Source organism: Psittacula echo (assembly GCF_963264785.1).
Source record: "Psittacula echo genome assembly, chromosome: 13".
NCBI classification, from domain to species: domain Eukaryota; kingdom Metazoa; phylum Chordata; class Aves; order Psittaciformes; family Psittacidae; genus Psittacula; species Psittacula echo.
Genome location: NC_137749.1, coordinates 9,727,524 through 9,741,405, shown reverse-complemented (window position 1 = coordinate 9,741,405; position 13,882 = coordinate 9,727,524). Strand labels below are relative to the sequence as shown.

General features: G+C 42.3%; 1 protein-coding gene across 1 annotated transcript; it reads right to left on the bottom strand.

Moving 5' to 3' along the window:
* Positions 1–639: 639 nt before the first annotated feature.
* On the bottom strand, positions 640–10,813 carry LOC308226565 (solute carrier family 2, facilitated glucose transporter member 11-like; the record flags this gene model as incomplete). The annotated part of the gene is made up of 12 exons (XM_080628380.1): positions 640–846; positions 1,184–1,311; positions 2,384–2,459; positions 3,374–3,475; positions 4,004–4,114; positions 4,933–5,120; positions 5,474–5,622; positions 6,227–6,356; positions 6,700–6,824; positions 9,752–9,912; positions 10,503–10,601; positions 10,790–10,813. 12 exons carry the CDS (start codon positions 10,811–10,813, stop codon positions 640–642), a joined length of 1,500 nt encoding a protein of 499 aa, XP_080484506.1.
* Between the last annotated feature and the right edge of the window lie 3,069 nt (positions 10,814–13,882).

The window sequence follows — 13,882 nt, the reverse complement described above, 5'->3', positions numbered from 1 at the left end:
AGGTGAGAGTTCTTTGGCACCAACCCAGGGATCAGGGCTGATGTCTGACAGTCATTATAGAGACAATCAGGACATACCTTTACTTGATGTCAGCTCAAGAAAATAGAACAAAATTGAGTTCTCTTTGTTACTCTACCTGATATTTGTTCATGTGCAGTGTTCATGATCGAGGTCCTTTACAGTGTGATATCATAAGGAGATCACATGAAAATAATTTTCAAGAACTATGTTTATGTTGCATCTTTTCTTCATAGCACTCCTAATCCTGAGCAGAGCTTTCTTACAGACTAAGATAGAGACAAATCCTCTTCTTTAAAATGACAGCATAGGAGAAAGACTTGAAATAAAATTGATGTGTTACACTTGAAAACATTTTCCATGTGCCAGTTCTGAAAAGTGTCTGTAGTTATTAATGTCTCTCTGCCTATTCCTAGCTGTTTCTAGGAAGGAGCCATTGTCTCTCACCATGAAAAGCAAAGATAAAGATAAATGTAAAATAGGACTACTTGGATAAATGGCAAGATGTCTCTGGATTACATTTTGCATTACATTTTATTGAGAAAAGTCCATGTTAATGTTTAGTTTTCAGTTTGATTTTGAGACAAGGCTTTTTGTCAGTGGTAGTTGCTTGGTGGCCTATCAGAGCTTGGTGCAGAAAGTCTTCTCTTCAGTAGCATTCTTCTCCACCATGTGATGACATTTCTTCTTAATCTGGCATGTTTTGAATTCCTCTGTGATTTCAGAGGTTGATTTCCCTTTTGTTTCTGGGAGGAACAGGTAGATGAGAGCCGCTGAAATGACCAGGACAACAATAAAGATGAGGAAGCAAAAAGGACCAAGGAACATCTAGAGATAAAAATAGAACAAGATGAGTGATTTCCCTGACAACACTTTGCCTCTAAAGATTCTTGAACACTGTTGATTTGCCCCTGTGAAATGAGGAATAAGTTGGTTTTACAAAAGGAGTATCTATTTATCTTTTTAATCTAGTCTTGAGGCAACAGATGATGTCTGAAGTTGAGGGAAGTGTTTTACGTAGATGGCCTCCTTATACCAGTAGGAATAAGAGATTGACAGCTTTGATCATCTACAAGGCATTTCATCCTACTCCCTGTCCAGAGCAGCTTAGAAAACCAGCTTAAATTGATAGAGTCAAAGAGAATATTTGAATCAAATTACATACGACAGCAAAGGGGAAAATCATTCCTGTGAAAGTGAGGCCTAGCCAGATGATGACTCCACCGATTACAAAAGCAGAGGACCTTGTCGAAAGGGTGAAGATTTCATTCATGACAGATGTGATGGCTCCAGCTGAGGAAAAGACATAAAAAAGCAATAGAAACATTATTGTATTTAACCATTTCCCTCAAAGTGAATGAGCTGGTGTCACTGGTCAAACACAGCCCCAGTAAGTCAGACTACTGTGAGATCATCTACATTTGGGCAGCACAGACATTTCTATCTGAAATCACCTACAGACTTCCCTGGTGGTCCATGGAGAGAGACAGATACCCCTGAAGAGCAGTTTTTATCCACCTAACATGTATAAGATATACAGATGAATGGCCCTAATGGCCTGTTCTCTCCATTGCCTGTAGGAGACACCTGGGTTCTGCTAGCGTGGGAATTCTGTTAGGTTTTCAAGATGTCCATGGTCCTCATAGATAATAATATAATAATAATAAAGTCTTAATAATAATAAAGGCTTAATTAAAAGATTATTTTTTATAATAAAGGCTGCCGTTTGAATTTGGAGACTGAAATAACTTAAAGTTGTGTTTAATCGGGGACCTTTCAGAGTAGATATTGGTCTTACGTGAGTCAGGTCCTAGGAGAGAGCTGTAAGTTTGGATCTGGCATTTACTGATATATGTGATTCAAAGTGGCATTAAGAGGGGATGAGAAAGGACTGAGCAATGCTAACAGAGAGACTGTGCGTGTGCTATCAGGTGTCATTCTTTAATAAAGTAGAATTGTACAAGTAAGTTGAGAAAACTGATACTTTAGAAGGGGCTATCTCTGCCACAGGCAAAGAGAGAGGATGGAGTGGTTGAGCCTGTGTGCACTGAACAGCATTGACACCCTCCAACACAAGTCTTAGTGAATTGATTAACAAGGGTATTTTTTTTTTGCTTGAACCTGTAATTCAGTGAGAGGAAACAGGGTTCTGATCCATCAGGGTCTGAATAATTTAAAATAATTTTTTAAGGAAATTGTTTCTTGGGTCATAAATTCATCAAAAATGGGGACTCCCACTACTGCAGTGCAAACTAAGCTGTTGATTTTTAAAGGTATATTCACACAGTCTAGTTCTACTTCCATACATTCATGGCTTGTGCTTATCCATGTGGTCCAAGGTTGTTCCCTTTATTGTTGTACTCACCTGGTCCTAACCCATAGGCAATGATGAATAAAAAGATAAGAATAACACTGCAGTACCGCATCCAGAGGAACTGATCCTAGACAAAGACGAAAGGATGGAAGTGAATGAAAATTAATATTAGAGCTCTAGCATGGCTGATCCAAACATACAGGAGAAGCAATTATTTATGTAAAAGCCCATGACACTGAGCTCTGTAGTAGGTGCTCACTAGAACTACTTATCTTTCTGTACTGAATGCAGTGAAAGGCCAGAAGTAGCCTGCAGTGTCCTGCCTACAGAGGTGAGCTGAACTGCACCCTGGTCTGAAAAACAAGCAACAAATTCCAAGCTAATTATAATATGTGGAGAATTGTTACTGATTTAACCTGATTATCTTACAGAATTAAACAACCTCAGAGAAACGTTTAAGTCTCTTGTGAACCAGAAGATATCTGTGAAGCAGAAAGAAGCTGAAAGTATATGGGCTGAGACCACAACCGCAGTGCAGTGCAAACACCGGTGCTACTGGAGCCATGACACTGGGTTCCTCACTACTTTCCACCATCCCAACTAGAAGTAGCTAGTAAGCTGCAGTATGTAGTGGAATCACTTGTATCAAGGGTGGAAATTGGTGGGTTTTGGAAGTATCAGTACATACTGCTTCTGCTGCAGAAGTCATGAGATAGCAAATGGGAAAGGTGGTAGCACGGATGCTCATCTAGGAATTTAAAAGACAGCAGAACAAGACATGAGAGTTTTGGAGAGATCAGAGCTGGAGGAAAACTCTGCCAGACCAATGGCTTTACAAAATGTTTCTCACTGACTGTTTGAAAGCCTGATTAAAAAAGAAGAACTACAATGCAGGTCCACAAAACCCTTGGAGAGAGGCTGAGTTTGTATTCAGAAGATACCCTAACCTGCTATTTTGGACATGAAAGCTAAGGCTGTTTATCTGCCACCCTGCACAAAGAGTTCTGACACAGCTCCACTCCCAGAGAGATGTTTACTTACACTCAGTAGAAGGCTTATTTCAAGCAGCGTGAGTATCAGTGCCATCAGCAAATAACCACCCCACAGGAGTATCCGGCGTCCAAAGCGATCGATAATGGAGCTCTGAGGAGTAGAAAAAACTTGCATCTCACTAGCAGCATGGCAAAATCCAGCTGTCAGGCATCCAACAACTCAAGCATTCTTCCTGAGTTCTTTTTTACTTTAGAGAAAACAAATCTTATTGATACAATGTTTGTTATTTTATTGAATTGCTTCCAGCCTCTCTAATGCTATGAATTACCATCGCTGCCCAGCACTGCAGTTACTTCTTCATAAACACTGTATTCAGTGGAAGCATGACTCCATTCAAATAGATAGATATACACAAATATATGGAAACAAGTACACATATTTATGTTTGAATTATATTTCATTTATATCTGAATGAAAAAGAGATGATGGAGAATGAAGATGGGAAGAAATATGTAAAAGGTGCGACAAAATTTGAGGTGAACGGTAACAATCACTGGTTTATGCAGTATCACAGAAAAATTCTTTAGTTCATAAGGAGAAGATTCTTTTTCTTTAAGGAAGAATAGAGTCAACTCACATGTACTTTAACTCTTAAAGCCCTAGAGAGGTCTGACTTACACAGAAGATGAGAGAGATGAGCTCAGAAACAGCAACTCCTAGAGATACATATGGGATTATGCTTTCCTGCAGGTTGGCTGTCTGAAAAATTTCTGAGGTGTAAAATGTGATCTGGGAAATAAGAAACAATTCCAAAATGAAGCATAGTCAATAGATATGATATGTGCTTACCCAGCATCATTTAATACAAGACTTGTCACCACTGCAAAAGCAAAGGTACATTGTTGGGGCTTCATGGAGGGAACATACTTGCCTGAGATGTGAAAAATCAAAAAGGTAATGGAAATGAAGAAAAGGTATTTGAAAGGCCAGGGGGAAAAAAAAACAACCAACACAGAGGTGCCTTCTCTGCCCACAGTGCTGGCAACTGTAATGAACAAGGTCCAGCAGACTGCAGTGTTTCTGGAGAAAGACCCATAGGTGAGTGACAAAAATGACAGGCAGGGGAATGACACTTAGCTTGGGCTGTACTGGGCACAGCCACCTTTATGTAGAAACAGCTGAAAGGAAATTACTTAAAGGATAAATCTCCTTTATCAAATGGAATGACAATCGAATAGCAATAGCTGGCCATCGACTACTGCAGAGGTCAGAAAGTGGAGCTGGAAGTCTAGATAAACTGATCTCTGGGTTGTAGCAAGCCTTAGGGTGTTTATAACCCCTTCTACAGAATCTTTGATAATACCACCAGGGGAATGAACACAACAGTGCCCTTGCAGGAATTTATGCTGAGTTGGATCTCTTGTATTCCCACCTGAGAAGCTCCCTGAAAGTGTGAAGAATACTAGTGATGATACCACAGATCTTCACAGACAGTGGGTTCTGTGTGAAGGGGAATAAAGTAGATTCAGAAGAAAATGAGAAGCTAGAATTGTGTTGCTTCAGTTACTTAGTAGTAGATCTAAGCATGGAAATAGTGTATACTCAACTGCACTCAAGCCACAGAGCTGCAGACTCAGTAAAATGAGGAGCATGGTGCCCAGCTGTGGATACACGGATGATTCTTTCAGCATCTCTAGGATATTCATGATTTTGGTGCCTTTTGTTATAGCCTTTTCCTTCATCATGTCATCAAATTCAGTGAGATAATTCCCTTCTCCCCAGAGCTGCTTCATGGCTAAAGAAGAGACAGAATGAAGTAAACTCCTCATCATCTGATCTGCTCAGAGTTCTGTATTTTTCGACTTTTAATAACATTAAACATTTGCAGTTCAGTCTGTGTTTTGCTTCTTCAGTCCCTGAGCAAAGGACTAGAATATTGCTTACTGGAACATGCTGAGAGTTCCCTGGAAATGGCTTTTAACTTGCTGTAGCATTTAGAGGTAGATCTTAAATATTTCTGATGACTCCACTTAGTCTGGAGGAATTTAATAATATAATTATCAAGAAATCTGTTAGTAACCCCTCTGTTAGTTTCACTTTACTGAGATTTACGGTTTAACGAATTAAAGATCTAAAGTTTTATGTTACCTTTCAAGCAACCAGGTTTGTCTCCTTTTTGCAGCAAGAGATAGGGAGGGGACTCAGGAAAGTGTGGCAAAAAGACCAGTTGAATCAATGCCACTAACCCAGAGAAGGACAATAGCACATTCCACATGTCTTCAGTTCCTAAAAGATCTCTATGAAAGCATGTTAGAGTGTATTTATAGTCCAGTCAAATTACAATCCATAACTAGTTTGGTATTTTCCTAGATCCTATATTAGTTGAAGAGACACAATGTACATACGTATCTTGGGAATATCAATTGAAATAGAAGATGCTTAGGCTGGGAAAGGAAAATAGACTCATACTTTCTACTGCAGGACTGAGATTTTTCTCGTAATCCATTTTGTAAAGATCAGTGGAGTGTGAATATCCTACAACAGCCTTCTGAAGCAATACTGCAATTCTGAGTGAGGGCATCAAGTAATCAGCAGGATTTTAGATCCCAAAATTTTCCTGGGAGTGTTTACATACAATCTTTTCTTATTAACTTCAACAGAGAGACCAAACCTCCAGAGATGGATTTATTCTTTCTCAAGAGAAAGGCCTTTCTCTCCTCAGTGACACAGAAACCTCAGTGACTGGTATGAAGTAAATGCATCCTTTATTATGGCTGTATTTAAGCAAAGTAAAACCCCACCCTTAGTGCATATCCATTTCTAGGACTGGGAGAACAACACTTCCCTACCGTACAGAAGCCAAATAAATAGAAACAGGATGAGAAGGAGTAGCACAAGTACCTTAATCCAAGAAGTCTTGCTACAGCTTTTCCTAATGCAAGAAACACAGAGGAGCTCACATTTACAAACCCACGCAACCTCTTCGGTGAGATCTCTCCAGCATATTGAATGTGGGCATTCAAGTGTATTCCTGAAATGAAGAAGACACAAAAGAGCTAAAGCTATAGAAAGCAAGAGAGAGGGTCCCTTTTCATTTTTGCCTTCACCTAAAGGTACTCTTCTGAACTGTTTGCTCTATATCCTCCACAATAATAGGCTAAAAATGTACCTTTTCGTTTAAGCAAGATGTTTAGCTAATCCACCAGATCTCTCTCTCAAGACCTCTTGAAGGCAAAGGACAGCTCATCTTACCTTTTCCCAATCTGTTCCTTGTTCCACTGGGGTTACTGTGCATGCCTGGATACTCCCAGCAGGAAGATTTCTGTATCCACCCCAAAGTAGTCACATTAACATGGAGTAGTGGGGAGTCCTACCAGCACCGATGCCCTCAAGGAAGCGCCCAATCAGGATCATCTCAAAAGATTTGGCTCTCCTACTGAAGCCAGTATTCAGTGTGGCTATTATGAGGATCACGTCATTGAACAGCAGACATTTCTTCCTGCAACAGCAAAAAACATGTGGGTCTGATCCATGTTTTACTTTTTCATCTTTGACTAATGTCTGCCTGTTCTCCTCTGGATTTACAGACCAAATTTAAACCAATGCTTACAAGACAACCATATCCAATTAGGAAAATCATAATGTCTTTGCAGGGAAATGGAAATGGAGAAACCAGGTTCCTCTTTTCCATGCTAACACTATGTGAGCACACCATGAGGATGAAGGAAATTCTTGCAGGATAAATATTGATAAGGAATGGTCTTTCTCACTTCTTTACTGTGGATAAGGTTCCCGTCTCAAACACTGCACCTGTCCCCAGAACAGGGCAAAGTCAGCTTCAGGAGAACATGCTTCACTCTCCATCCACCTCAAGGTAGAGAGTTCTGGCTTTGTGCTTTATGGCCACCCTCAAAGAGAGGGCTCTGAATGGGGCCTGAGGGACTTTGCTTATCTTTGCTGAAACTCTTATTATTCTTACAGAGGAATGAACCTGCACATTTTTTTAAAAGGTTGTGATCAATAAAAAGGAAACAAAAACTTTTGCCTACAGAATATCTATCCTCTATTGCATTACTGCAGTGGTGTTGGGCTCCAGAGGGTATTATTGCCCGATAAAGACATTTCAGAGATGTATTTTTTACTGAAATTTCAGTGAAAATACAGGAATTGTATGGCACCAAAACCATGACAAGGGAATCAGAAATGGTTGCATATATACCTGCTACAAGCTCAGGAGTGCTGCATCCCAACTAGAAGGAAGTGCAGCAGGAGGGCCAGGAGACCTCCTTGGATGGATAAGGAGCTGCTCAGGAAAATTCAAAGGAAAAAAGAGGCTTATAGACAGTGGAAGCAGGGACAGGCGGCCTGGGAAGAATACAGGGATGTTGTCTGGGAAGCTAGGGACCAGATGAGGAAAGCTAAGGCCCAGTTAGAATTAAACTTGGCTAGGGTTTAAGGGTAACAGGAAGGGATTCTATAGGTACGTAGTGAATAAAAGACAGACTAGGGACAACATAGGCCCCCTCCGGAAGCTATCAGGAGAACTGGCTACCCAGGATTTAGAGAAGGCTGAGGTTCTTAATGACTTCCTTGCCTCAGTCTTCACTGGCAAAGGCTCTGACCACACCACCCAAGTCTTGGAAGGCGGACGCAGGGACTGTAAGAATGAAGACCTTAGGCCCACTGTAGGAGAGGATCTGGTTCGAGACCATCTTAAAAACAAGTCCATGGGACCTGACGAAATCCATCCGCGGGTCCTGAGGGAGCTGGCGAATGACGTTGCTAAGCCACTGGCCATCATATTTGAAAAATCATGGCAGTCAGGTGAAGTTCCCGACGACTGGAAAAAGGGAAATATAACCCCCATTTTCAAGAAGGGGGAAATGGATGACTCGGGGAACTACAGACCAGTCAGTCTCACCTCTGTGCCTGGCAAAATCTTGGAGCAGATTCCCCTGGAAGGCATGCTAAGGCACATGAAAAACAAGGATGTGGTTGGTGACAGCCAGCATGGCTTCACTAAGGGGAAAACCTGCCTGACCAATTTGGTGGCCTTCTATGATGGGGCTATGGAACTGATGGACAGGGGCAGAGCAGTTGATGTCATCTACTTGGACTTGTGCAAAGCGTTCGACACTGTCCCACATGACATCCTTGTCTCTAAATTGGAGAGACATCAATTTGATGGGTGGACCACTCGGTGGATAAAGAACTGGCTGGATGGCCACACGCAAAGAGTTGTGGTCAATGGCTCGATGTCCTGCTGGAGACCGGTAACGAGTGGTGTCCCTCAGGGATCAGTGTTGGGACCGGTCTTGTTCAACATCTTTGTCGGTGACATGGACAGTGGGATTGAGCGCGCCCTCAGCAAGTTTGCCGATGACACCAAGCTGTGTGGTTCGGTTGATACGCCGAAGGGAAGGGATGCCATCCAGAGGGACCTCGACATGCTTGTGAGGTGGGCTGATGCCAACCTTATGAAGTTCAACCATGCCAAGTGCAAGGTCCTACACCTGGGTCGGAGCAATCCCAGGCATAGCTACAGGTTGGACGGAGAAGAGATTCAGAGCAGCCCTGCAGAGAAGGACTTGAGGGTGTTGGTCAATGAGAAAATGAACATGAGCCGGCTTCAATGTGCTCTTGCAGCCCAGAAAGCCAACCATATCCTGGGCTGCATCAGGAGGAGCGTGACCAGCAGGTTGAAGGAGATGATCCTGCCCCTCTGCTCTCATGAGACCTCACTTGGAGTATTGTGTGCAGTTCTGGTGTCCTCAACATAAAACAGGACATGGAACTGTTGGAACAAGTCCAGAGGAGGGCCACGAGGATGATCAGGGCAGTGAAGCACCTCCTGTATGAAGATAGGCTGAGAGAGTTGGGGCTGTTCAGCCTGGAGAAGAGAAGGCTGTGTGGAGATCTCATAGCAGCCTTCAAGTATCTGAAGGGGGCCTACAAGGATGCTGGGGATGGACTCTTCATCAGGGACTGTAGTGACAGGACAAGGGGTAACGGGTTAAAACTTAAACAAGGGAAGTTTAGATTGGATCTAAGGAAGAACTTCTTTACTGTTAGGGTGGTGAGGCACTGGAATGGGTTGCCCAGGGAGGTTGTGAATGCTCCATCCTTGGCGGTGTTCAAGGCCAGGTTGGGTGAGGCCTTGGGTGACATGGTTTAGTGTGAGGTGTCCCTGCCCATGGCAGAGGGGTTGGAACTGGATGATCTTAAGGTCCTTTCCAACCGTAACTATTCTATGATTCTATGATTCCTGTCTCTCTAATGTACTTAGGGGCAGTTATACACAGAGGGTGGAGCAAATTCTGCACCAGAAGGGGGCAGTGAGAATTCTGACATCCATTATATTAGGTGAGTGACATTTAATTGCTTCCCTTGTTGCAGCCTCTATTAGCTATTAGGAAATATACTTACTTTCCATATTTTGCTGTTAGGAACCCACTGCACAGACAGCCTATCATTCCACCTACACAATACATAGACACGATGAAGGACCACAATAATGTGAGTGTTTCCTGTTGCAGCACAGACCCATATCGCTCCAGCCAAGTTTCGTTGACAAACTTCTGAATGTACTGGGACAGAAAAAGAGACTTTCACAAACAGTAGTTCTTCATAACGTTTATAACTTTAAAACAGGTGAATAATAGTCATTGGTAAAATCATGACTATGGGACATTTGTTTGCAAATTAGGATTGACATTTCCTCACATACAGACTAATAGTGTAAGAGAATCTTTCAAAACGCAATTATACGCTTTAGTCTGTTGAGCCCTGGCACTCCTACACCAAAATAGTGGGACCTTTTATTGACTCTAGTGGAGGGCAGTTGCTCCTATTGCAGGTAGTGGTTATAAAGAGAAAAGGGCTGAACTGAAGGTGGAGAGTCAAACAGCTAGTTGTTAATCTTTTTTCTCCATGGCATAATCTTTGAGGAGGGTGTTTCAATATGTTGTTCCCACACAGTTCTGCGGAAATTTGTCTTTGGAGCACAGCTCCTAACAATCATGCAAAGTCCTTTTGTCCTTTGACAGTGGACAGTATGGCATTGGAAAGAGCTGAGAGTAAACCCACATAGCAACATCTGACAGATTTTTTAGAGCATCTTCAAGAATAAGGCCATGACAAACAGTTACAGATGTGATCTTGTGAAGGCTTTGCTTACCGGAGATGTGTAGTTGATGACAGACATTTGAAAACCAGATAGGTGGGTTCCCCCAATCCCTAGCACTATAATCATTAGCAGTAGCTTCCGGTATTGAACCTGCCAAAGGTGACGAAACACATTGTAAGTTCCTGATACCTCCTGGCTTTAGACTAGGAGACAGCTGATGAGATGTTCTGTCTTCACATTTCTATGATTTACTGTAAAATGCAAACACCCATTTTGAATGTTTCAATAATGCTGTTTGTCAGTGAGTAGGGCTAGAAGACAAGAAGTTAGATACTCACCAGGTCTGAGAGGAAACCAGCCATTTGCCCTTGAAGCCTGCCTGCTCTGAGAGCCCTTGTCAAGTCTGTCAGATGAGAGGTATGTTTTCTATGTGCAGATTCTCAGAAGTGGGGATCATGTCACGGAAGTTAAATTCTAACCCTGTGGCTTTCAGTGAATTGTGTCCTCCTCCAGCAGTGACCAGGGCCCCTTTTTGCTGGTTTAATTATTCCAAGACCCAGATATGTCAGGCTGGTTGCAACACTGGTAAATGTTTATCTTTCTGTTGGGAGTGCTCCTCTTTACTTGTACTGCCAAAGCAACTGCATGTTCCTGTGAGGAGTCAGATGATGTTCCTATCTTTCCTTCAGGATAGCAGAGTTCCTCTTCACCTCTCTGACATACAGCTTAGGCTGAGTATTTTTCCTTTTCTCAAGTCTACTACAGAGATAAGCCACTTAGTATTTTGAGTATTAGTATTATTAGCTGAGCTGTAAGGCCTCTTCTCGCATGCTGTAACATTTTCCATTGCTTGAAGTGATTTGAATGATTTTCCAGTTGCAGGACTGGTGAATCTCTGAGTATTGGCATATTGGGTCCTTGTGAACACCCAGTTCTTTATACAGAGTTACGCTGTTTCCAGAACCACTCAGAAGCCTCACTCTTGCCTCTTGTGACAATGGAGGTGGCTACTGTGTGCCAGACTGGGATCCTCATTGTGGTCTGGCTTGAGAACTGATTTTTAAAAGTACTTTTCACCTTAAGAAAATTACTTTTAATCAGCTAAAGACTTGACTATTTACAGAGTGTAAGCTACTTCTTGCTTCCTTCAGGCTTCTATGTATTACATGTAAGATTTTGAACTACACTGAATACAGTGTAGCTCATTCTGCACTACAAAGATTTAACTAACTGTGGTTAGTGCTGAAAGCGGCAGTGGGAAAGTGGGGCTATGGTTCTGAACGCAGCATAAGCTTTGCTCAAGAGCACAGTGGAAGCTATTCCTCCTACATTCCTCCTACAGTTTGTTTGTCACATTACAGTGACTGACAACAGCCCCATGCTGTCTCCTGGGCCGTGTGCCCTGCAGCACAGGGCAAGCTTGCTGAGTCACGCCTTGACCTTTCTCCTGCTGCACGTCCCAGTTATGCTCTCTCCAAACCCTCCACTTGGGTGTCTCGCTGCACATCAGTGCAGCGAAATAATTCAAGTGGAATTCATCTTTTCCCCCATTCCATTTTCATCATTCCTGAAATCCTCATTACCTCCGCATCAGGTGTGGTCGTGTATTTCATTCCTTCGCCTCTCGGCACAGACTTCTCAAATGCTATCACTTCCTCTTCTAAAACACCCCAGAATCTATCTTCCTCTTTAATTGCTACTGCAAAAATCCCTGTCTTTATTTAGTTTTTTTCTTGTTTCTTACAAATTCCTCCTCTCAGTTTCCAGTCACTTCAACACTGGCCACTGCCCCCTCCTCAGCTAAAGGTTTCTCTGTCAAAGGGAAGACTGCAGCCAGACTGTACAGCTATCCCCTGTCCTTTCTTACCACCACCACCCACTTTATCCTCAGGGTTCAGACCAGAACTGTGTCCAGCAGAGTATCCCAGAGCTGTCAGTTGCAAATAATAGTGTTAGGCAAAAGCATAAGAGCAGAGCAAGTGTGTAGTGATGCTTCTCCTGTGTGTTTTCCAGGTCCCGGTGATGAGCAACACAAGGACTTTGTTGGTCAGGATGGTGTCTTTGTATTTGCTCCTTACACCCATTAACTGACATCTTCTTTGAACTCTTGTAAACTTTTGTTGATCCCAACTCCTGAGGCAGAAAGGTCAAATGAGATACTTTAACAATCCAGTGTTACTTTTTGCTTTCTGTCAGGACACACTAAAAGCTACTTTTGAAATAGTTAACCCTGTCTTTTGCCATTTCTCTGTATTTTTTCCTTTTAACTTCTGTTTCCTGTATCAAATTTGAATGTCAGATCTCTGTTTCCAGATCTTTTCATGCTGCACTGTCTCAAGTCAGTCAACTACAAGTCTGTTTTTATTTTTCTTTTCCCTTTTCAGAGGGGTTCTGCCAATCTAACAGCAAACCACTTTGCTAGACTCAGACAGCATGGTTCAAGCACCTTAGAGTGGGGTCATGAGCAGGGTGCCTGAATGAGCTAGAGAGGAAAGGAGGATTTGTTCTTTGCGCTGAGGATGGGAAGCGTGGCTGCTGGAAGGAAGGACACACATGGCAGCTCTTGTTCTTTTTGAAGGAGTTTTGAACCTCTGTGTGGCCAGATTTTAAGATCTGGTTGATCAAACAGTCCCTGCAGAGTGCTGTTCCTCCTGTCTATATTTCTCCCAGAATATTCACACTGCTGTCTCATTTCTATCTGGCTTCACCCTTTTATTCAGTGCTGTAGTATGGGAAAAACAAGACTGAATGCATAATACAGTTCTTATTTATTTTCCTATAGAAGAGAACAGAAGAGTCTTTTCACCTAGGATTTGAACTTTACAAGAAACATACTTATTCCAGATCTGGTGCTTAACTCACCCAATACCCTTAGCTCGGAGGGCTTTTGGTTTCAAAGATGTCATGCGTTGCATTTGTGTGATCCTGGAAATCAAACAGATATGCTGCATATTCACAAGTACCTCTCTAACCTTTATTCCCAATCCATGCTAGTTGATGGCAGTGTTGTTGATTTACTGCGCTTTCCCGCTTCTGACCCCTTTAGTGTCTTGTAAGACACTAAAAACTTCCTCACTGGCAACCAATATGGTTGAGAAAGACCAGAGCAAATAAAGACTTTAAAAAAAATCAAGGTCTTACCTAATCCTTTCCTTCTCCCTCTCCCTCTTTTTTTTTTTTTTTAATTCTTTCCCCCAGCATTTTTGCCCAGAAGCAGGAATGTGGGTCAGCTCTGCTGTGGTGTTGTGCAATCCATGTTCTCTGTCTCTGAAACTATAAACTTTGTCTAGCTTTCTTTTGTAATATGATGATTTTCATAGGAAGGATGGCTGTGTTGGTGATGTCTACTGCTCTTGGCATTACCTCTTGCCACTGCTACAGTATTGATGTGAAGATAAAATAGCAGTTTTATCTGGACAGACTTAGGGCTG